Source organism: Ischnura elegans, chromosome 11 (assembly GCF_921293095.1).
Source record: "Ischnura elegans chromosome 11, ioIscEleg1.1, whole genome shotgun sequence".
Lineage (NCBI taxonomy): Eukaryota > Metazoa > Arthropoda > Insecta > Odonata > Coenagrionidae > Ischnura > Ischnura elegans.
Window position 1 is genome coordinate 63026506 of NC_060256.1, and position 23972 is coordinate 63050477.

Sequence of the window (23972 nt, forward strand, 5' to 3'; positions counted from 1 at the left end):
AATTACATAGTGATGATATAAAAGATGCTTTTGTCAACTGACTCTTTCACAGAGTAATATTTTTAGAAGAGGTTTTCTTACTGCCTGGAATTAAGTGATATTTTTCTTGGAGCCTATGGCATCAGAATCGATGGAATCTGTATCGGTGGAATCGAAATGTCAGAATCGGAATCGATAAAATTTTGGAATCGACCCATCACTATTATCTAAGGATTTTCTCGCATATTAACAGCTTGCACATTTAACATCTGGCAAGTCCCTATTCAGTATCCACCTGTAATCTGATAACATGTTGCTGAATTTAAAAAAAAGTCAAGGCGTGAACAGGAAAGTGAATTTTTAAATTCACATTGCAGCCCTTTTTTTTTAGATTAGCCACCAGATTGTGGTCATTTTCAGCCATGATAATTCCTGTAAACTGTTCAAATAAATTTTTGTATGTGCTGCACACGCTTTTTCTATTGAAATTGGCTGTGCTATTGAACCAATCTGATCCACTTTTCGAAATATATTTGGTCCGTTCTTTGCAATACTTAATCAAACTTTGATTTAAATGCACTGATTACAGATGGTGTTCAAGGAAGGGGAATTAAAGCAGACAATTCCAGCATTTAGAATCAGCGGTAGTGCTGCCTGTGGGAGAAAGTCCTTTTCCTTTAACAGAAGACCTGTCTCAGTATATGACTACAGTGGACCCATGGCCATCAACTAAATGATAGATATTATCTCTGAGGTTTGAACCAACTTTCTGAGATTGGTCTTACTAACCTCCTCCAGGAGAACGTACTCTTATTAAAAAATTCTTGCAGAACATTTTTGGACGTTGAGACTTCACTAGGCAGAGCATTGAGGATCATGGCAGAGGGGTTAAATGGAGGTGGGTTGCCATCTGTAGGAGGGCGAAAGGAAACTCTGGCTGGAAGTACACAAACAGTAGCAGGGAGTAGGCAAACTCAAAATGGGGCAGGGGTGGTTCATGACAAATTGAAGAAGGTTCCTGTGGTTGCTCTGTTTAGGTGGAGTGAGCGAACTCTTGCAGGGTGTGAGGGACCCACGGCAAGGAGTGAGGGAAATAGGACAGGGGGTGTGCATATGCCGTCAGGGGGTTCGGAACCCACAGCAAGGAGTGAGGGAAATCTGGTAGGTGATTTGCAAGCACTGGTAGGGGGGGCGCTTATGTTATCAGGGGGTTTGGAACCCACAGCAAGGGGTGGGGGAATTCTGGTAGGTGGTTTGCAAGCACTGGCATGGGGGCTGTGTATGCCATCAGGGGGCGCAGGACCCACAGCAAGGAGTGGGGGAATTCCGGTAGGTGGTTTGCAAGCACTGGCAGGGGGGGCGCGTATGCCATCAGGGGGTGCAGGACCCACTGCAAGAAGTGAGGCAAGGAGTGCGGGTCCGAGGGCAAGGAGTGCGGGTCCGAGGACAAGGAGTGCGAGAAATTCTGTAGGTGGTTTGCAAGCATTGGCAGGGGGGTTGCGTATGCCATCAGGGGGTGCAGGACCCACTGCAAGAAGTGAGGCAAGGAGTGCGGGTCCGAGGGCAAGGAGTGCGAGAAATTCTGTAGGTGGTTTGCAAGCACTGGCAGGGGGGCTGCGTATGCCATCAGGGGGCGCAGGACCCACAGCAAGGAGTGGGGGAATTCCGGTAGGTGGTTTGCAAGCACTGGCAGGGGGGGCGCGTATGCCATCAGGGGGTGCAGGACCCACTGCAAGAAGTGAGGCAAGGAGTGCGGGTCCGAGGGCAAGGAGTGCGGGTCCGAGGGCAAGGAGTGCGGGTCTGAGGACAAGGAGTGCGAGAAATTCTGTAGGTGGTTTGCAAGCATTGGCAGGGGGGTTGCGTATGCCATCAGGGGGTGCAGGGCCCACAGCAAAGAGTGGGGGAACTCCGGTAGGTGGTTTGCAAGCACTGGCAGGGGGGGCGCGTATGCCATCAGGGGGTGCAGGACCTATGGCAAGAAGTGAGGGAAATCCAGCAAGGGGTGCGGGTCCGAGGGCAAGGGGTGCGGGTCCGAGGGCAAGGGGTGCGGGTCCGAGGGCAAGGAGTGCGGGTCCAAGGGCAAGGAGTGCGAGAAATTCTGTAGGTGGTTTGCAAGCACTGGCAGGGGGTGCAGGACCCACAGCAAGGAGTGGGGGAATTCCGGTAGGTGGTTTGCAAGCACTGGCAGGGGGGGCGCGTATGCCATCAGGGGGTGCAGGACCCACTGCAAGAAGTGAGGCAAGGAGTGCGGGTCCGAGGGCAAGGAGTGCGGGTCCGAGGGCAAGGAGTGCGGGTCCGAGGACAAGGAGTGCGAGAAATTCTGTAGGTGGTTTGCAAGCATTGGCAGGGGGGTTGCGTATGCCATCAGGGGGTGCAGGGCCCACAGCAAAGAGTGGGGGAACTCCGGTAGGTGGTTTGCAAGCACTGGCAGGGGGGGCGCGTATGCCATCAGGGGGTGCAGGACCTATGGCAAGAAGTGAGGGAAATCCAGCAAGGGGTGCGGGTCCGAGGGCAAGGGGTGCGGGTCCGAGGGCAAGGGGTGCGGGTCCGAGGGCAAGGAGTGCGGGTCCAAGGGCAAGGAGTGCGAGAAATTCTGTAGGTGGTTTGCAAGCACTGGCAGGGGGTGCAGGACCCACAGCAAGGAGTGGGGGAAATCCGACAGGGGGTGCAGGACCCACAGAAAGGAGTGAGGGAAATCCGGTAGGTGGTTCGCAAGCAGGAGGACTTACACTGGCAGGGAGTGCAGCACCGCCGGCATTTATTGCTGGATTACCTGCACAGTTGTATTATCATTTGCAGGAGCAAATGGACCGTGAGTTGGACAACCCATCGCTGACTCCTGATGAAATAATTGAAATAATACAGAAGTGGGAGCTACTGCTGGAAGAGGATCCTGTGGATCCTCAGTTGGATTGGGACCTGGAAGAGGATCCTGTAGATCTGCAGTAGGATTGGGACTAGGAATAGGAAGGGCAAAGTGTTGGAGTCAGGTTGAGGGCCTGTTGTAGGATTGACTTCCTTTTATAAGTGTTTTTCAACTGTGTTTCAAGTAAGAATATAAAGCATTATCGTTTAACAAATATGAGAATATCACAAAATTCTGTGCCTACTATTCTGTGTAAATTTTTTTATTATTTGTGTCTAAACAGAACTATTTTCAAATGTTCCCACTCATTGTAAATATCTTCATTACTTAAGAATACATTATTGTACAATCTATGTTCGTCATTTTCTTTTCCTGGCTGATAGCATATCCTGGCAGATGCCTACAACTGTCAATTATTTCATATTGGTTCAGGAAATTTTTTAAAGGTTTTATAATGTTGCTGTACTGGTTCAGTCAGTATATATTCTTAGAATTCTCCTTCGAGCACAGCTACCCTGTACCGCGTGTAAAAGAAATAGCAAGGTTATGGGTGTATTTCCTTGAAAGGCATCAACTTGTTTCGAAGAATGGCGAAGAAGAGTTTGCCTTCCAGAACTTGTTTCAGCATTGTGTCCTCACTTCTTCTGTGGAGGTGGCCCAGCCATCTTATTCTTTTGGTCATAAAACGTTGCGTAGGGATGGTGAGAATTCTCGTAATTTTTTTCCCGAACGTTCCGGATGGATGACGAAGATTCTTGTCATTTAGGCGCGTCAACCTAAACAATTTCAAAGTGTACGAAACATATTCGCTTGCGATACGCTTTAAAATTGTTTAGGTTGACGCGCCTAGATGACGAGAATCTTCGTCATCCGTCCAGAACCTTTTGGAAAAAAAAAATGACTAGAATTCTCGCCATCCGTACGCAACGTGTTAATTATTCTCACGATATCTGGTCCCTTGTATAGACCTCTCAACTCTTTGTTCTTCCTAATTCCACATCTTTCTCCCTCCTTCATTGCGCCGAATATTCTTCTTAAAACTTTGTTTTCAAAATTTATGAGCTTCTTTTGTAAAAGCCCATGCTTCAGAGCCACATAATAATATTGGCATGACTATTGTTTTATAGATTCTAAGGTTTGTTTTATTTGACAAAAGTTTATTTTTAAAATAGTTTTACTAAGCACCAACATGATCTTTTAGCTGCTGTTATTTGGGCGTTTATTTCTTTATTGTTGCTTATTAGTATCAAACCTAAATATTTTAATTGGTTAGTTTAGAAAAATTTAATATTTAATATTGGTATATAATTGTCTATGTCCTTGTTTCTGCTAATTTTCATGTAATTTGTTTTTCCTTTGCTCACTCTTAAGCCTACAGTGTTCGCCTCTTTTAATAGCACCTTCGCTAGGTCTTTTAGGTCTTCCTTTTCAGCAGCAATTGCTACATCATCTGCAGAAGCTGGCAGATTAAAATTATCTGGATTTTTGGCTCCACCAGGTGTTCTCCTAGTTTTCTTTAGGGCCTATTTCAGTGCTACATTGAAGAGAAGTGGAGAAAATGCATCTCCCTGTCTCACGCCTGTATTTATATTAAACGTGTTGGTGTATTCTCTTCCCACTTGTACTTTGGCTTTGGACTCTTTTTATACACATTTTGGCTAGTTCGACAAGTTTTACAGGTATTCCAAAGTTCTTTTTCCTTTCCCATAATCTTTCTCTGTTTATCGAGTCATATGCTTTACTGAAGTTTATAAACAAGACAAACAGATCCTTATTATATTCCCAGTATTTGGAGGCTAGGTCTTTCAGGAGAAATATTTGATCTGTTTTTCTATAAACCCTGCTTGATGGTCTCCTATCTTTTCCTCAACTTGATTTTTAAGTCTATTTAACACAATTCTAGATAATATTTTGTAAGTTGTATTAATTAATGATATTCCTCTGTAGTATTTGCAATCCAATTTATGTGCTCCTTTCTTGTGTAAAGGAACAATTATTGCCTCTGTCTATGCGTTTGGCATTCTTTCTGATCTCCATACCCTCTATATTAATTTATATAAATAACCAGTGACCTCTTCACATCCGTTTTCTATTAATTCAATGGGTGTAGCATCTTCACCAGGAGCTTGGCCACTTTTGAGAGACTTCAATACAGATTTTATTTCCTCTATTATTGGTTAAGAGCATGTGGCACTTTCACCCCTGACCAGGTTCATATCCTCTCTAATTTCATCTTCATTCTCTTCCCCATCCATACAGTGGCGCCGACTCCATGGGGCCTGAGGGGGCCCGAGCCCCCTCAAAGATTCTTATGGGGGGGCGGAGCCCCCTCAATAATTCAAGAAAATAATTAAGTAATATAATGCTTTGTGAAATCACAAAAATATATTGGTGATTTTTATTTCCCATGTTTGACAATAGTTACCTTTTAAAATAAATTCAACATCGTGTGCTGAAACAAATAATTACAATGTTAAGCAGGTTAACCCATTATAATCCAATGTTCATTCAAAGCAACGTCAAAAATGTACAAATTTTCAGCTCTATATAGGAAATATCTAAACTACGTATTATTTTGGGGTGTAAATTTTGATGACGAAATATTTATCTGCCTCTACAATTATGATCGAGTGCAAAATTTTCATCTATTCAGAATAAAAAATCTTGAAATTTGATTTCTACCTTAAGCAGCTCTGGGTTAGAAAGGGTTAACTGAATCAAATGGTGTGAATCATGGTAGTGTTTCGGTGCTGCGACACACTTTGAATTTAACCTCTTCCCCGGGCAAGACCTCCGATATGGGCCCCCCAATATTTTTTATAAGTCGGCGCCCCTGCATCCATACTTTCTTCACAGTGGAAAAGCTCACAAAAATATTCTTCCCAAGTTCTCAATAGATGGGCTGCTTCACTGGTTATCTTTCCATTCTTGTCCTTAACCCCTATTACAGTAGGTTTAAAGCCTTTTTGAAAGATCTTCTTTTTCTACAAAAATCTCTTGAATTGTTTTGAGTGCTGTCTTGCTCTGCCCTCATAACTGTATTTGTAATGTGTTTTGTTTTCTCTGCTCTGAGGGTTTTGTTTACTTTCCTATTGGTTAACAAATATTCTTCCTTGGTGTCCTGTTATTTTTCTGCAAGAAGTTTTCTTTTGGCCTCTTTCTTCTACCAACATTCTACAACTGAAACAGTCTGAAACAAAGACATAGCACACCTGCGACCGTCATAAAAGGGGGAGAGCTAGGAAACGTATATATTCGGCATTAGTCCACTTGCATAGGAAAATGTCAGACGAAAATTTGTGGTTTTCGTCCTTGTCAAGAAACCTCCAGATACATATTTTTGTCTTTAGGGAAAAGGTTAAAATTGAAATTTACCTGATGCAAGCCAGGAAGCTGCTTCAACTTTGTAAGCAGATACTGACGCCACCTTGCATTCCATTCCATATCTTTGAATCACAATGAGTTGAAATCAAACGCTGGACATTTTGATTCTGTTGTCTTGTCTGACATTCCACATTTTGATGCAGCTGTAAAAATTCTACTTAGCTACTGCACTTGAAATTTCAGCAAAATTGTTATAAGCCTGAAAATGGATGTTGTACTGGCAAAAGTTTATGAGAAATGAATTTGAAATAAATTATTGTGAAATCCATGGTTGGAGCAATAATTCATGAATAATTCACACATAATTCGAGGGACTATAAATTCACACCCAATTCCTGTTTTTCCTGGTCACTGGAAACCCATGGATTACAAAGGTTTGATTTTTTACTGGACTACCTCAATACATCATGGAATGAATGGATTTTCAAATGAGCTACAACGCATGCCTTGAAGGCCTAAGCAGCAACTCATGCCTTCGAGGCCTAGGGTGCGAGAAGATCTGTTCAGAACCACACTGGGAGTTGTCACTATTGTCACTAAATTTTTCGTTCCATGGATGAGCGTGATATCGCCAGACTGGAAAGCGATTGCAGCAGAGGAAAAATTTTTGAAGACGAGATAGCAGAGGAAAAAAGATTTTCTGAAGTACAATGTTTTATGTTGATGCAGTGGGAAGACTTGTAATGAAATATATCTTACAACGATAGCACTATTTACACTCCCACCTCATGCACGGGAAGCAATACCTTCCTTTCTATTCCATAAAATACAGAGCCACGTGAGAATGTCATTGTTCATATTTTTCACATGCCACTAATAAATTGCTTTCAAATTGCAATTTGAAAATTCCTGGGCAGTTCCAAAGATATTTCTGCAGCACGAGTCTCAAGATTTAAAAAATGTATTCTTTTGACACTTTTTTTTCTGGCTGTCTCAACTCACAAAGGTAAGCCTTCTTGGGAAAACAAAATCCCCAGTTTCACGTATTTAGTCTGGTAGGAGATCAAATTGAAATTCATTTAAAATAGGCAAAAAGTAGAAAATTTTTATCCCAATTGACTTAAGAAATGTATGGGTTTGTACATTTAGCAGTACTTCCATGAAATACAAGACGGGAAAAAATTTGCCATCATTAGGACATTAACTCAGATTGCTGGTCCTAAGTGGAGTTGGTGCTGAAAGAGTAATGGAGTGCCCTCTCTCCAACCTGGGCCCATGGAGAACACTTATTTAAAATGGAAAATCTCTGCATCAAGTGCTTACTTGCCATCACTTTGGCTGTGTACTTTATTAGAGAATATGTACATAACTCTGCATTTAAGTCTAGTCACTGAACTGGAAGATGAAATAAAATAAAAGGTGATTATTAAACATTGAGAACACAGCTATTGCTTCTCTTATGAAGTAATGTTATTCCTCCTGCTGCATCATGTTACATAATAGGTAACTTTCAACATAATTGATACCCAAATTGGTGCTAACATTATGAAAATCTGATGATGAGAGCCGAAAATTGTATGCCCAATGAACCATTTTTGATTTTTGTGGTTATGAATCATGTGCGTGAGCACTTTGTTGATAATCTCATCTCTCGAAGATAAAAGAAATTGCAAAACTTCTGAGGGAATGAAATCAATCCATTCAATTCGTCAACAGGTACACGGTCAATTAGTCAACAATTTTTTAGATTTGTTTACGTACATAGTATAGATGTTTGAGAACTCAATTTGAGCTGGGCTTAGCTTGATATACGGACTGTCTCACAGGTTGTGTGTCATTTTGACCTGTAATTTTAGTAACTTCTCATTAAATAATATTCATCAAAATTTGCATACTTTTGGTTGGTGGCACTGCAACAGCTAACAAGTTGGTCCAAACTAATGATTTGTTTTGTTTTAACAAATTAAATTACTAAGCTTCTGAACAATATATTTAAAATATTAAACTAATACACATGTCCTACACACATACATGTCCTACAAGTTGTTTCATTTTTGACCTCTAATTTTAGTAACTTCTCATTAAACAATATTCATCAAAATTTGCATACATATGGGGAAAGGCCCTAGTTTTGTGGAGTGTAAGCAAAAGTTTAAAATTTGACATGACGTCACAGAGTGGGTTCAGACCAAAAATTTGAAATTGCCTTATGGGGTTTCATTGTAATGAAAAATCGAGATTGAAAAAGTGTGAATTTCAATGACCAAGTTAGCTATTCTTATGTTCTTGGACGCAAGAAAACCGGAAATAACACTTTGATTGGCAAAAATTTAACTGTTGACCCATTAAGGTCATAGTAAAGGTTATAAGGGTGGCAAAAAGAATAGCACACCAACAAAGGTGTCAATCCATGGGTTTTAAAGGATGCCCAAGTCAATGGAATTGTCCTGATACCCATATTTTCCTCTAGTTGACCTCCAAAGTTAATACGGAGGTCAAAATTCATAGAGGTAAATGTTGAGCCATCATGATATCATCAAGTTTGGAATCATAGGTTTTATGACATTCAGAGGTCCAAAAATCAACAATATGAGTCCATGAACTGCGAAAATGACTTAGGAACTCTTTAAAACCTATGATTCCACACGTTGGATGTCATGATGGCCCGATGTTTACTTCTGTGAATTTTGACCCCCATTATGACCTTCGGAGATCAAAAAATTAACAATATGGATCAATGAACTGCAAAACCAACTTTGGCACCCTTTAAAACCTATGGTTCGACACGTTGGTTGTTACTATGACCCGACGTCGACCTTAATGACTTTTGGCCTCTGTATTAACCTTGGAGGTCAACTAGTGGATAATACGGGTAGGTATCAGGGCAATACCATTGACTTGGGCACCCTTTAAAAACCCATGCATCGACACTTTTGTTGGTATGCTATTCTTTTTACCACCCTTATAACCTTGACTTGACCTTACTGGGTCAATGGTTAAATTTTTGCCAATAAAAGTGTTATTTTAGGTTTTCTCATGTCTGAAAACATAAGAATTGACAACTTGGTCATTGAAATTCACACTTTTTCAATGTCGATTTTTTTAACATTGAAACCCCATAAGGCAAATTCAAATTTTTGGTCTGGATCCACAATATGACGTCAAAAGGTTAAAGTTTTAAAATTATGCTTACACTCTACAAAACCAGGACCTTGCCCCATATGCATGCAAATTTTGATGAATATTGTTTGATGAGAAGTTACTAAAATTAGAGGTCAAAAATGAAACACAACTTGTAGGACAGTCTGTATTAGTTTAATATTCTAAATATTGTTCAGAAGCTTAGTAATTTAATTTGTTAAAACAAAACAAATCATTAGTTTGGACCAACTTGTTAGCTGTTGCAGAGCCACCAACTCCTGAAAAACTAAACCTAAAAACAAGATCAATTTTTTTTGTTAACTTTCACTATTTTTGAATGTATATCCTGTAATCTGGGGCAAAGACTAATCTAAAAAAACAAATATCATTAAAGTCGGTGCAGCCATTCTCCAGTTATAAATGTTCTAGCTAACACGATTTTCCACTTTTTTCATATGTAAAGATGTAGCCATATTTGTCACGTTGCCTTATCAGTAAGATATGAGATAAAGTTGATTGCTGCATCTTTTCATGAAAATCAAAACTGATAAAAAGAGGAATGAGATAGGACTTTCTTCGAATTCTCAGTCTTGGAATACATTACCACCTGGATTTGCTTAGCAACACAGGAGTGTGAGGCTCCAATGATACACATCAAGGACAGGTGCTGGACATTATGATAATTTTCTGCTTCCCTGCTTGAGCCATTGAAATACTAAAATTTCTTAGCCTCAGTGATTGTTAGGTATATTCAGAGAAATAATTCACTATGTTCTATTTCAGGCATTCATTTGCATGTATTACATCACCTTCATAACTGTCATCCTGTAATATTTCCACTATATCAACCAAGGGAAAATTCCAATTGTATACGTGGAATTCAGATTTCTGAATTTTTTCAGTAAAATGGTAAGAGTGAAAGCTATACCCCTATGAAAAAATTGTATAAACCTGTTTCAAATTTTTATACATTCTTATACATTGCCATGGTGATGTATATGAATGTATAAAAATTTAAAACAGGTTTATACAATTTTTTCAAATGGGTAGTTAGGGTCTTTTACATATTTTTTTCATGAGTTACGTGCTATCATTTTCAATAATAAGTAGACACCCACTGGTTCAGTTTCACTGATGGGTCGGGTAGGTACAAAGATTGGCACATGACACAAGCTGCATCCTGTGCTTTTATGTCATTAGGACTGATGAGGATGCGACCGGGCCAACAACACTGGAGTCTCAATTTAAGCAGGAAGTGGGATGGGAGGAAGTTCAGACCACCTCCTTCCCCCTCTCTTGCATTAAACCGGACCATTAAATGTTTTCTCCACTCCCAATGCTTGTTCCACTCCCCTACCTCGTCCCCTCTTCCCCCTTCGCTTCTTGAAATTGCGAAAATAAAGTTGACTCACATGACTTATTGGATGCTAGTTTAGACGGTGATGACTGAAATGTGATGCATGATTTATGCATGTATAATATTATATGTATAAATAAATATCATAAATTAATTCATTCATTCACACGACGCCTGAAGCGCAAGCATACAAATAAATTCACTGGTAAGGAAAGAAAGGGATAGGAACTTGTAATAGAAAAAGGACGAGGACAACGGTGCTGTGGTAGATGGAAAAAGCCAAAAATTAGAGGGTAAAAATGTGGCCTGACTGGGACTCGAGCCCAGAACCTCCTGGTTGCCGGCCAGGTGCTCCACCAGTTGCGCTACAAGGACGCTTAGATTTACCATGATTTCGGCGGGGGTTTATACACAGTAAGCTCCCTTTGCTTTGGCCTACAAGAGTAACCAATAGATGGCACTGGGGCAGCTCACCACTCACCAACAGAAGGAATAATATATTAATATTATATATGAATATTATAGGTATAATGCAATTATGTATAATAATTGTGCATGAATGTTTGAGCAGCAGTCCTTAGCACCTGAAAATCATTTCTCAGGCCATAAGAACATGCCAATTCTCACCCTCAGGACAGTTGCCATGTTTTGCAATGTTTTTGATGAGCTTGACTGGACATAATATTCACAAAAAATCGAAGATTTGGCTTCAGTAAAAGTTGAAAAAAATGATAAATTGAGACATTTTAACCCTTCCGAGACGTTGAAGTTCTCGCCTAAGCGTGACTGCTGTACTTAGCCCTGAGAGATTCTTCCATCCCCTCCATACGGAGCATTTTTGCAGAAAATTCGTTAACAAGGGTGTCGCGAATAAATCACAGTACCAACCTTTTTCAACCATTCCTAGCGGGGACTTTGCATTACCTCAGACTCCGAGGGTAGTTGGGCTCCCTCCTTTCGAGGTTTATAACCCTACCAGCTGCATTGGTTCGCAGTCAATCATGCTTTGTTTATATGAATTAGCTATATGGATAATTGTCGCTTGAACATAAATTTCAAGACTTCGAATTGAATTCCTCATTTTATTCTGAGAATTGTCAAACTTTGAATGAAGCTCTATGGTCACTATTAACGTATTTAATGCACCAACAATTTCCATGTTGGGGTTCGAGAATATAGTATATAATATATAATATTTGAAATCGAGATATAAGTTAATATTTATCATAGAATTTTGTTTTAAATTGTAAATGCTGCTCAAAAGACAAATAATTCGATTCTTTGTTTATATTTTTTGAGAAAGGAACAAATATTTATTTCACAAAATGACTGGATGAACAAATGTATGACCGCGGTTCCTTACTGCTAAGAGTGGTAATATAGGAAGAAGGGTGTGGGTACCTGCTTCCGGATTTCGAGGGTAAAGCCTAAGCCCTGCAGTGTTGGGTCCCAAAACAAAGATAGCATAACCACGACCGTCATAAAAGGGAAAGAGCTAGGAAACTTATATATTCGGTATTCATTCACCTGCTTAGGAAAATCTCCGTCAAAAATATACGGCTTTCGTTTCCTGGGTCAAGAAACATCCAGACACATATTTACGTCTTTATTAGGGAAAAGGTTAATGCCAATTTTCTCGTCAAAACCGATTGTATCACTTCACTTCCTATTGAAGCTAGATTGCATTAATTCAATACTTTTGCATACTTTACAATTCAATACATTGCATTAATTCAATTAATAATTCAATACTTTTTAATGCACATCAAATGTGAAAATTGGTGAAATGTGAAAATGTCTAACATTTATTCATTAAAAAAATTACAGGCATCCCCTGAGTTACGTAGGAAATTTGATGTGCATTAAAAAAGTATTGAATTATAGATGCCTTCCGGCAGGCTCTGGGTAAGTCAAAATTTACGTAAGTCGAACATTTGCGTTAGTGCTTCAGAGATTTCGATCGGTGCGGTGAAATTCTCAGCGGAGAAATGCGCGGTAAATTCTCAGTGAAGTTTCATTCACTGCGATATTAATGAACTCCTCCGCGTATTTTTACGTTATTAGATACAAAATCAATAAACATTATAGTCTGAGAGTTGCATCTCAAGCATTGCCAATCAAATTGCGTAATATTATTCCCAGAGTTGACCGATTGCGTGGATTCGGGAAATTACGGTATCTCAACGCTACATTACTAAACTGAATACTTCAATTGATTCATTATGTTGTACTGCGATCTAAGCGACCATAGAATGCATTGTCAACCAACCTTTAATCATTATATCTTCTGCCTTTTATACATTACGTTGATTGATGAATCTGGTGGTTTCACTGTCACAGTTAATACACGTAAGAGGGGTGTCGAGGATTACGAGCAAATGACACAAAAAATACCAGTAACTTACTATATTCTTAGATGCATTCGCATGCACATACACTCAATCTTTCACGCACGCAAATATACTTTCATTCTTTCAACAAAATAACGTGAAAATATCATCATTTGGATATTTACTTCGCTGGAAACATGGGAGAGTATTTCCAATGCACGAAGCTAATTAAAAGTGAGCTTTTATTCAGCCAACTCATTGTCAGTCATTAATGTGCAACATAGATAGTGGGGAAAAGCTTTCAATGATGCAATATTCATTTACATTTGCACACAATATGAGAGAACGAGAAAATGCAGCTTCATAAAATCTTTGCAAAATACAACACTGCAACTGCCAGAAGCATGTAAACAAGTACACAATATCATGTGTCAACTTTTTCTTCACTTTTTCGCAGCGTTCATTGCTAACACTCAAAACTGTTACGTGGGTACTAACCAATTCTTTTCCGCAATAAAGATTCCTGCTCGAACTTCATTTTCTTTTAATTCCACAGATGGAAATATAGGATACAAACTCAAGGATACAATTTTTAAATAGTTGAAAGTCTAGTTTGGGTGTGCATGCTGTATAACAAGCTATCGTACAGGAGAGGGCACAACCACTTCCATCGCTAGAGCTGCAAATTTTCACCTTGATTGGTGACTTGGGATTTATGAGCGATTTTTCTACAGAAATTAATGAAAATTCCTTCGAGGAATAATTAAAATTGGCCACTTTGTTATGACTAGCACGTAAAAAACTCGATAACTAGGTATTCGATATTTTTTCTACCATAGGTTGTACGAGCGAATATATCTACTTCATAGTGCTCGCATTCGAAAATTAACGTAATCACTTGAAATTCGGTTATCACTTATGTGTAGAGGTCCGTGAATTTCGCGAAATAACGCGAAATAAAACGAAATAACGCGAAATCGGTGAATAAAAACGAAATTTCGCGTTTTGTGCGATTTTAGGTGGATTAACGAAAAATATCACATCTAATGAGTCACAATCTATTAAAGCCTAAGCCTTCATTGTTTAACGCTGCCGACGTTCATTTGCTTTATCTCATTACGATTCCAAGGTCAATTGGCTCGTTTAGTCTCGCGCATAACGCACCCGCGTAATATCGCGCACTGTAGTGACTTCTGCGCCAGAATTTGCCGTTGAATTTATCACAGCCTTTCTCTTCGATTCCCATGTATCAATCCTGAAATATTTAGAATGAGGCGCTTTCTCACCTGAAGAATTAGATATTATGAATTAAAAATGTGCGGAAGAAATTTAACGCGGCCGCGGAAGACCGGAAATACAAGCTCACGCGCCCGGTACGCGTCAATGCCGAGCAGTAATTCCGGTGACTCACCGCGACGCATTAGACAGCGTTATTGGATAACTTGTTGCTGGAAAACCTTGAGTGTGGGTCTAATGTAACAATTTCGTTGACTTAAACACGGCCGCTGGCTGGAACCGGGCCGCCGTTCACTGCACGGCCCACAGCGTAGCAGAGAGCCGTCTTGTCTGAAAGCGGCCTGAATTTCACAGCGTCATGACGTGAACGGCGACCGGCGAAAAGTCGTTTCGTCAGAAAGCGGCCTCAATGTAGCACTGCCTGTATTTCACGCCGTAGACGGCGTACCGCCGGGCCGGATTGAAATGGGCGCCGTAGTGAATACGGCGGAAGTCAACGGCGCCATGCCGTCAACTGCGCGATTTGATTCGTTTAAAGACACGTATGGTTATTTGAAAGCACGAAGCAGGAGAGGAAGGGAAGGAAGGAACAGAAAGGATAGGAGGAGAGGGGGTTCTCCTTATTGGCAGACGGATCGTCGGATATTCGGCTCTCCACTGAGCTACAATGAAAAAAAATCATTTTAACATTGGCCAAATCTAATATCTATTTTTTCATGTGAGAAAGCTTCTCATTCTAGATGTTTTGTTAAAGCACGTCAGTAGGAATACACGTAAACCTGCGATTGAAAGGGGACCCGCTAAATGACAGCTATCATTTGAACACACAGTCACTTAGTCAAAGAAAACAAAGGAGGAGCTTGTTGCTGCTACTATAGAAATTTTTAAAGGCTTTATTTAGTTACTTAACTTGACAATCCAAAAATTCTGGAATGGCTCTTATACACACACATAAGTATACACATCCATGAGGTAGTGGGAATATGCCGTTTGCCGATCGTATTCACCAAGACTAAATACTTACCCCATTCACATACCTTGAACGAATATAAGTAGAACCATTTCTTTCATTTAGTTTTATCAGAAATTTTGTACAATCGAAATTGTGTTAAATGTTATGTAAAATGCTTAATGAAAGTATAAGTATTCATGAAATGTGAGCCATAAAATAATAAAATGCCTATAAACGTGGGAAAATTGTAGCATTATAATAACACCGCCAAGATTTTCTATAACACCGAAATCACGTGATTTTAAAACGAATTTTATCAAAAAATAAAACCACTTTCACGGACCTCTACTTATGTGTAATCCCTCGGTATGACTAAATTCGTAATAGTATCATTGTTTTCCTTACTTTGAAACCTAAGTGTGTAAACTTAATGATGTCATACCAAAAAAAATCAAGAAATATCAGAAAGTTATAGGCTTTCTAATGGAGAAGATAGTTGAGACTTCGACAGTCGACGACAATCATTCACACTTAAATTCCACATATGAATGCAAGTCACTTATACCACCCAGTAAGATAAATATTTATATATATGATGTTCTAACGTAGACCTAGCCTTACAAACTTGGCTTAGATGTTATGTGTCCATACCCATACATATACGTCAGTTACGACAGTACTTGTATATTTTCTGCCAGTTATATGGATTTTCTATGGTCCTCCGAATGGAGACCATGAAGTGAGATTTTTTTCCAATGACTGGCTCACATGCTACCTGACCTTCTGTGAATTTATTTTTGAATACAAGGGGGATTGTTGTTTGCTGGACTACCTCATGTATAATGCATGGATTGCTACATAAGTTGTAATAGGTACTCAAGGAATCTCTTTAGAGCCTCCCTGCAATTTTTTCTAGTTTGGTTTGTATCCAATGCTTCTGCTAGAATTCCGTATTTCTGATCTATGACAGCAGCCCTTAATTCCATTTCTCAAGAACAATTCCTGTGTTATTGAGCTACTCTGGACCAAAGTTCTAGATTTAGATAGTCCATTCTTTGAAATCAATTTTGTCTAATTTCTATACTAATTCACTGATTACAGATGGTGTACAAGGAAGGGGAGTTATAGCAGACAATTCCAGCAATCAGTAGTAGTGCTGCATGTGGGAGAAGTTACTTATCTTTAACTTGGATAGAAGACCAGACACATTCAATGTTGATACTGGACCCATGGCCATAGATATATATGCGAAATACTCAATCAATAATGAGATTTGATAATAATTTCTGAGATCCATCTTTTTACAATCCTAGTGAACGAACTAGTGGATGTTCATAAAAAATCATACCGGAAATTTGGGAACCTTGCAACCTCACTTGGGAGAGTACTGAGAATAATGGCTGATGGGCTACATCAAGGCCGTTCGTCTTCAGTGAGATGGAGAAGGCCATTTCCAGATGGGAGTACAAAAAATGCTGCTGGGAGAAGGCAAAAGAGAAATCGGGGCGGGGCGATTGATGACCTGGGAAGAACGGTTGAAGAACTAATGTCAGAGGTCCAGCAAGCCCCTTCAGGGATGAGGAAAATGCAAACGGGAAGTATGCAAACGCAGGCAGCAAAGACAAGAAGCCAGGCCAAGAAAAAGAATATTCAGACTGGGGGTTGGGAAAACTGGGCAAAGGGGATGGATGAATTGGAGTGCAATTTTAATGAGGAAGAGGAATCCGGGTGGGTCCCTGCAGGAAGCACAGAAATGAGAAGTACTGGGGCCAGGAGTATGGAAAGTGGGGCTGGGAGTACAGAAACTTGGGCCAAGAGTTCCCAAACAGGGGCCCAGAGTACACAAACCCAGGCAGCAAGGACGCAAAGCCGGTCCAAGAAAAAGCCAAATTGGGCCAAGAGTAACCAAACCTGGGCAAAGGCGATGGATGAACTGGAGTGCAATTTAAACGAATTGCCCCAGGAGAAGGAATCATGCTGGGATTTGGGTACTCCAATTGCTGCACGGTGGAGGCAAAAACAGAGATTTCAGGCAGGAGTGAAGGCTGGGGACCTAATTTCAGTATTGTCAGAGGTAGAGGGAACCCCTGCTGGGAGGACAGAAATAGGAAGTACAAGAACTGGGGCCCGGAGTATGCAAACCGTGGCTGGGAGTACCCAAAGCCAGGCAGCAGGGACGCAAACCCGGTCCAAGAAAAAGCCAACTTGGGCCAAGAGTAACCAAACCTGGGCAAAGGCGATGGATGAACTGGAGTGCAATTTAAACGAATTGCCCCAGGAGAAGGAATCATGCTGGGATTTGGGTACTCCAATTGCTGCACGGTGGAAGCAAAAACAGAGATTTCAGGCAGGAGTGAAGGCTGGGGACCTAATTTCAGTATTGTCAGAGGTAGAGGGAACCCCTGCTGGGAGGACAGAAACAGGAAGTACAAGAACTGGGGCCCGGAGTATGCAAACCGTGGCTGGGAGTACCCAAAGCCAGGCAGCAAGCACACGAACCTGGTCCAAGAAAAAGCCAAATCGGGCCAAGAGTAACCAAACCTGGGCAAAGGCGATGGATGAACTGGAGTGCAATTTTAACAAATTGCCTGAGGAGGAGGAATCATGCTGGGATTTGGGTACTCCAATTGCTGCACGGTGGAGGCAAAAACAGAGATTTCAGGCAGGAGTGAAGGCTGGGGACCTAATTTCAGTATTGTCAGAGGTAGAGGGAACCCCTGCTGGGAGGACAGAAACAGGAAGTACAAGAACTGGGGCCCGGAGTATGCAAACCGTGGCTGGGAGTACCCAAAGCCAGGCAGCAAGCACACGAACCTGGTCCAAGAAAAAGCCAAATCGGGCCAAGAGTAACCAAACCTGGGCAAAGGCGATGGATGAACTGGAGTGCAATTTTAACAAATTGCCTGAGGAGGAGGAATCATGCTGGGATTTGGGTACTCCAATTGCTGCACGGTGGAGGCAAAAACAGAGATTTCAGGCAGGAGTGAAGGCTGGGGACCTAATTTCAGTATTGTCAGAGGTAGAGGGAACCCCTGCTGGGAGGACAGAAACAGGAAGTACAAGAACTGGGGCCCGGAGTATGCAAACCGTGGCTGGGAGTACCCAAAGCCAGGCAGCAAGGACGCAAACCCGGTCCAAGAAAAAGCCAAATCGGGCCAAGAGTAACCAAACCTGGGCAAAGGCGATGGATGAATTGGAGTGCAATTTTAATGAGGAAGAGGAATCCAGGTGGGTCCCTGCAGGGAGCGCAGAAATGGGAAGTACACAAACTGGGGCCAGGAGAACAGAAATTTGGTCCGTGAGTTCTCAAACTGGGGCCTGGAGTACACATATCCAGGCAGCGAGGAGGAAAACTCATGCCATGAAAATACGATATCGGGCCAAGAGTGACCAGGGATTTCAGGCAGGAGTGAAGGCTGGGGACGTAATGTCAGTATTGTTAGAGGTAGAGCGAACTGGGAGGACAGAAATAGGAAGTATACTAGTTGAGGCTGGGAGTATGCAAACCCAGGCAGCTAAGACACGAATCCGGACTAGGAAAAAGAAAAATCGGTCCGGGGGTAGGCAAAGGTGGGCAGATCAACTGGAGTGCAATTCTATTGAATTACCTGAGGAGGAGAAGGAAGAGGGAGAGAAGGAGGAAGAATTAGGTTGGGATTTGGGTAACTCAAGTGCTGCAGGGAGGAGGCTAAAACGGAGAATTCGGGCAAGGGTGACGGAGGGGAAGGCTGTGGACCTACTATTATTATTGTTATGCAAATACCTGCAGGGAATATGGATATAGGAGTACACAAACTGGGGTTGGATTTGCACTAACTGGGACAGGGAGTAAGCCAACCTGGGTAGATATAATTGATGACCTGAGGTGGAATTTTAATGACCTATTCTTAGAGGAAGAGGAATCTGGAAGGGAGTTGGACCACATATAGGTGTAATTAATAATTAATTATTAATAATTTGTGAACTGTTAAAATTAATAACTTGTAAGCTGTCAGTGAATCTAAATGGGAAATATTTTCAAATGTATCTATTTATTGTAAATTTTGTCTTAAATACTTCTTGTCAGAGCACGGCTGCCTCGAAAATCTTAAATCTGGCATGGTAATGGGTGTACTTTCAATCACATTTGAAACATGTGGGAAATTCACAAAATTTTGTACATTTGTATAATTTTGTATATTTGTATAAATATATAATTTGTATGCTGTCTGAGTGTCTAAATGGAGAATATTTTCAAATACATCTAATCATTGTAAATTTTGTCTTTATTAGAACACTGCTTCCAAGTTCATGAAAAAATGGCAAGGTTATAGGAGTGTTCCCTAGGGTGCCATCAACTTTGCTCGGATGCACTCAAATAAATGTCTACTTGGACATCTGTGTAACAAATGATTTTTAGTTTTAAAATACAGCGGAACCGCATTAAAGGGAGTATGGGCTATTGCGAGACCCTTGCGATTACGAGATACTGCTAAAGAACCATCTATTGACCCCATGATTAATGGGTGAAAAACTTTCTTTTTTACGAGGCCCTTTTAGTGCTGGCACTTGCCATAGCGAGTTTCCATCAACAGAAAACCTTCACCAAGAGTCCATAATCTCGGTAATTGCTAGCGATCTGTTAGAAATGCAGTTAATATGGAGTGTTCAGTCTCAAATTCATGTGGTAAACTGTCATTCGATAAATAAGTACATACATAGTTCATATTGGTGAAAATATTGTGGCATTAACATTCGCAAATTCTCATTCTCCTTATGTTACTCGGGTGGCAGAAAGCAGTCAAGGGCATACCTATACATCCATAAGTTGCGTGAATAGAGAGAATTTGAAGGTAGACAGCCAAAAAAAAACACAAAACACATATAAGCGGTTCTGGAAACTTTTTTTATCATGTCGCTGTACTGGTTAAGTCACTATGTATTCTTAGAATTCTCCTTTGAGCTAAGCTACTCTGTACCTGTTTCAATTCACATACAATTCCTGTTTTTCCTGGTCACTGGAAACCCTTGGATTACAAAGGTTTGATTTTTACTGGACTACCTCAATACATCATGGAATGAATGGATTTTCAAATGAGCTACGACGCATGCCTTTCAGGCCTAAGCCACAACTCATGCCTTCTAGGCCCAGGGTGCAAGAAGATCCGTTCAGAACCACCCTGGGAGTTTTCACTAATGTCACTAAATTTTTTGTCTTTGGATGAGCATGATATCGCCAGACTGAAAAGCGATTGTGGCAGAGGAAAAATGAAAAGATTTTCTGAAGTACAATGTTTCTTATTGAAGCTGTGGGAAGACTTGCCCTGAAATGTATCGTGCAAGGATAGCACTATTTACCCTCCCACCTCATGCGCAGGAAGCATTACCTTCCCTTGTATAAAATAGTGCCACGTGAGAATATCATTGTTCATATTTTTAACATGCCTTAAATTGCTTTCTATTTGAACATTCCTGGGCAGTTCCAAAGAGATTTCTGCTACGATGGTCTCAGATTTAAAAAAATACAATCTTTCGATACCGTTTTTCTGGCAGTCTAAACTCACAACGGCAAGTCTTTCATGGGAAAACAAAATCCCCAGTTTCACTTTCTGATTTAGTCAGTTTGAAGATCCATTAAAAATTCATATAAAATGGGCAAAAAAACAGAAAAATTTTATCCTAACTAACTTGGGAAATGTATGGGTTTGTACATATAGCAGTAATTCCATGAAATACAAGACAGGAAAAAAATTGCCATCACTTGGACATGAACTCAGATTGCTGTTCAAATGCGACAGGTATAAGACTCCCATGCTCCCAGCCATGAAGTGAAATAGATTCAGTGCTGAAAGAGTAATGGAGTTCCCAAACTTCTCTCTCTCCAACCTGGGCCCTTTGTGAACATTTAACACTTGTTTAAAATGGAAAATGACTGCATCATTTGGTTCCTGATCATCACTTTGGCTCTCTACTTCGAAAGAGAAGATGTACACAACTACGCATTTAAGTCTAGTTACCTGTCATCGCAGATTTTTCAATGCAAACAACGGAACCTTGGCTCTTGCTAATGTGAGGGAAGGGAAGTGACCACTGAGGTAGCAATTGTCCATCCGCACAGCAGGAATCCTTTGCAAAGTGATAGTATTGTCAATTGATATATTTTGTAGCATAATACAATTTTTCTATACTTTGGAATGAATTCTTCATTTTATTCTGTCCATAAGCTATTTTTAAACGAAATTTTAGCCTTATAGTTATAAATAACGAACTTCCGGACTTATAGCCTCATTACCTTGTGTTTACTAACTTTGTTGTTATTAACACTAGAAACCAGTTAAAATTCCACAATGCTTAAAATAATGTTAGTAATTCTTTTAGAAGAGTAAATTACTGAAAATCACATACAATGTTTGGTTGAAAAAAAAAACACTGGTAATGCAATAAGTTGCCAGTGGATTCGTGCTATGATGGTGTTAAAGGGTGTATTTCAGTGGATGGGGTTAGGGACAGATGCCCTATTGAGTTGGGTACCAACTCTGGAGGGACGAAAATACCAGGGTTACTCCAACCCCAAAAAAGAGCTCTGCTCACAGTGGTTTCAAATATTCTTCTGCTACATGTAGTACGGAAAATGGTTTCCTATTGTAGGCACCAGCAGGAAAGGGTTAAGGATGAATCTTAGGGTCATTTATTTCTCTGAAGGCCGTTTTACTTGGGGCACGGAATTGCCCAGGCTAGAGCTGCATTAATTTCTAAAATTGCGTTGAATTTTGTGAATGCATGAACGAAAGTAGAACGGGCTATTTTGCCATCTCACGTCCACGCATTCTCGCATGTGTTCTAGCAATTCACCACTTTACACAACGCAATTGTGACTGTGCCTTCGTACATATGTCAGATAGTGCAAGTACGTGCCCCCGTGTAAAACAGCCTTGAGAGATAGCTCCAGCAATGGCTTTCAGGAACCAAAGAAACGATCGCTTGACCCATTATTTTCTGAATCATACGTTCATTCCTACCACCATTTTTTCCATCACTTATTCCATCACTTTCCACATGTATAATGGCCATTCAATCAAAAGCCAAGCATGGCATTACAATCACTGTTAGCAGCATAGTGATTGGTTGAATGATGGTACAAGCTATGATTTGAAAGGGACATGTCCAGTGACGGTAATCCTATCCCAAGAGCCATTACAGGGAATGATCGCGAAATACGATAATTTTTTTTGCCATCTCTGGAGCTGGAGGATGGAAAAATGATTGATTCAGGCTCTACCTGAATTTCTATGAGAAAAAATACCACTGCACCTGGCTTTCCATTCCTCTGTGCAGACCACTATGCTATCCAGGTTCCTGAATTCCCATGGCACTTTTACTGAGGCTCATGTTACGAGATGGTAAGCCAAGGATGGCGACGCAAGGGATAACAGATGTACTTACAAGACACCACATCTGGTTGAGAGCCTCAAACCTGCGCTAAAGCAGTATGTGACGGTAATGTATAGTACTGCAAGGATGCTGGTGAACAACAAGGAAATTTACAATGATGAATACCGCTTACCTTATTGCCTTTCTTTTCCATACTCAGCAGTAATCTATCACTGGCATCAATAATATGTGCGGGGGAGGGATTCTGAAATTAAAGAAATTTCAATGAATATCACATAAGTTACAAATTATTAAATTCACAAGCAAATTTTTGGAATTATTTACCTTGAGATCATAAATGTATATTTTCCCATCATAGCTGGCAGCATAAAGTCTTTCAGCACTGACTTTCACTGCCACGATACTCCCACAACCTGTGTATGTTTGCAACACTTCACCACTCTGAAAAATTCATGAAAAGCATTGCTGAGAATTGTGCCAAGAAAAATAAAAGGATTAAAATACGTACAAGTCAACCAAATGGGTCAACTTGACCAGTTCATTTTTCAATCTGATAGACTGATCCAGACTGCTTCCCCAACCCTGGTAAGAGACTCAGAATGTCAATCTTGGCAATACCAGTGATTACTAACAACTACTTTTTAATTACTAAAGTAATATTAATAATGCATTCAGCCTATGTTAGACGAACATTGAAATTGGCTCAAAATGTTCTAATGGTAACATCAACAATAAGGGCCCCCGCGCACTGGCAACTTTTACAAAGCAACTATTTAGTTGCTTTGCGGATGTTCAAATGAAACACACGAAATTGACTGTGGCCCCGCGCACGGGCAACTTTTTAGTTGCCGCAACTGCCGCGTGTTCCATAGGGACTTCCTCAAAGCAACTAAATAGTTGCTTTGTAAAAGTTGCCAGTGCGCGGGGGCCCTAAATGGCATTTTGGCACTAACAACCACATTTCAGTTAATCCGAGTGCAATGGGTGACTGATGTAGGTAGTTAGTTACCCTAGATGAGCTAAATTTAGGAGTTCAACCTCAACCGTTCTGCATGCTATTCTTCTGCATTCTGTACACTACTGGTGTCATCGCTGGGGAAAAGGGAGGACCCACCTAATATTTGGGATCAATGTTTTATCCCACTGAATGTAAGACATTCAAGCAACAGCTTTTCATTAGAAAATGGCCCTCCTAAACACTGGTTTAACTCATAAGTAAGAACAGGGCTTTAAGTATTACTTTTTGTAATTAGGCCCCACCCCTAGCCTATATTCCATCAATGAAACAAAGGCTGATGACACCATGAACTGCACTAAAATAATTGCATCTTGTTTAAGTAGATGATTTTACCACTAGAATCATATTTATGGAAATGCTCCAATTCCATTGACAGAACAAAGAACCAAGGACTCTGT

At 40.6% G+C, this 23972-nt stretch overlaps 2 protein-coding genes across 6 annotated transcripts in view; one reads left to right on the plus strand and one right to left on the minus strand.

The window, feature by feature from the left end:
• The window catches only part of LOC124167804, a 66602-nt gene that overhangs the window by 15754 nt on the left and 26876 nt on the right, over positions 1-23972 (minus strand). For 4 of the 5 annotated variants that reach the window (XM_046545837.1, XM_046545836.1, XM_046545835.1 and 1 more), the window contains 2 exons: positions 22881-22997; positions 22729-22800 (listed from right to left, as the gene is read on the minus strand). In XM_046545837.1, the coding sequence (XP_046401793.1) occupies positions 22729-22800; positions 22881-22997 (189 nt within the window). Of the gene's footprint in view, positions 1-6253; positions 6429-22728; positions 22801-22880; positions 22998-23972 lie in introns of those variants that run through there. The other variant, XM_046545838.1, reaches the window with a different exon arrangement.
• LOC124167805 lies at positions 9881-19430 on the plus strand. The gene is made up of 3 exons (XM_046545839.1): positions 9881-9974; positions 10094-10219; positions 16287-19430. The coding sequence occupies exon 3, from the start codon at positions 16582-16584 to the stop codon at positions 18967-18969; it is 2388 nt and encodes a 795-aa protein (XP_046401795.1). The 5' UTR covers positions 9881-9974; positions 10094-10219; positions 16287-16581; the 3' UTR covers positions 18970-19430.

Excerpts from the sequence above, each read along its gene's own strand:
- LOC124167805 (XM_046545839.1), top strand. The coding sequence starts at position 16,582 with ATGGCTGATGGGCTACATCAAGGCCGTTCGTCTTCAGTGAGATGGAGA.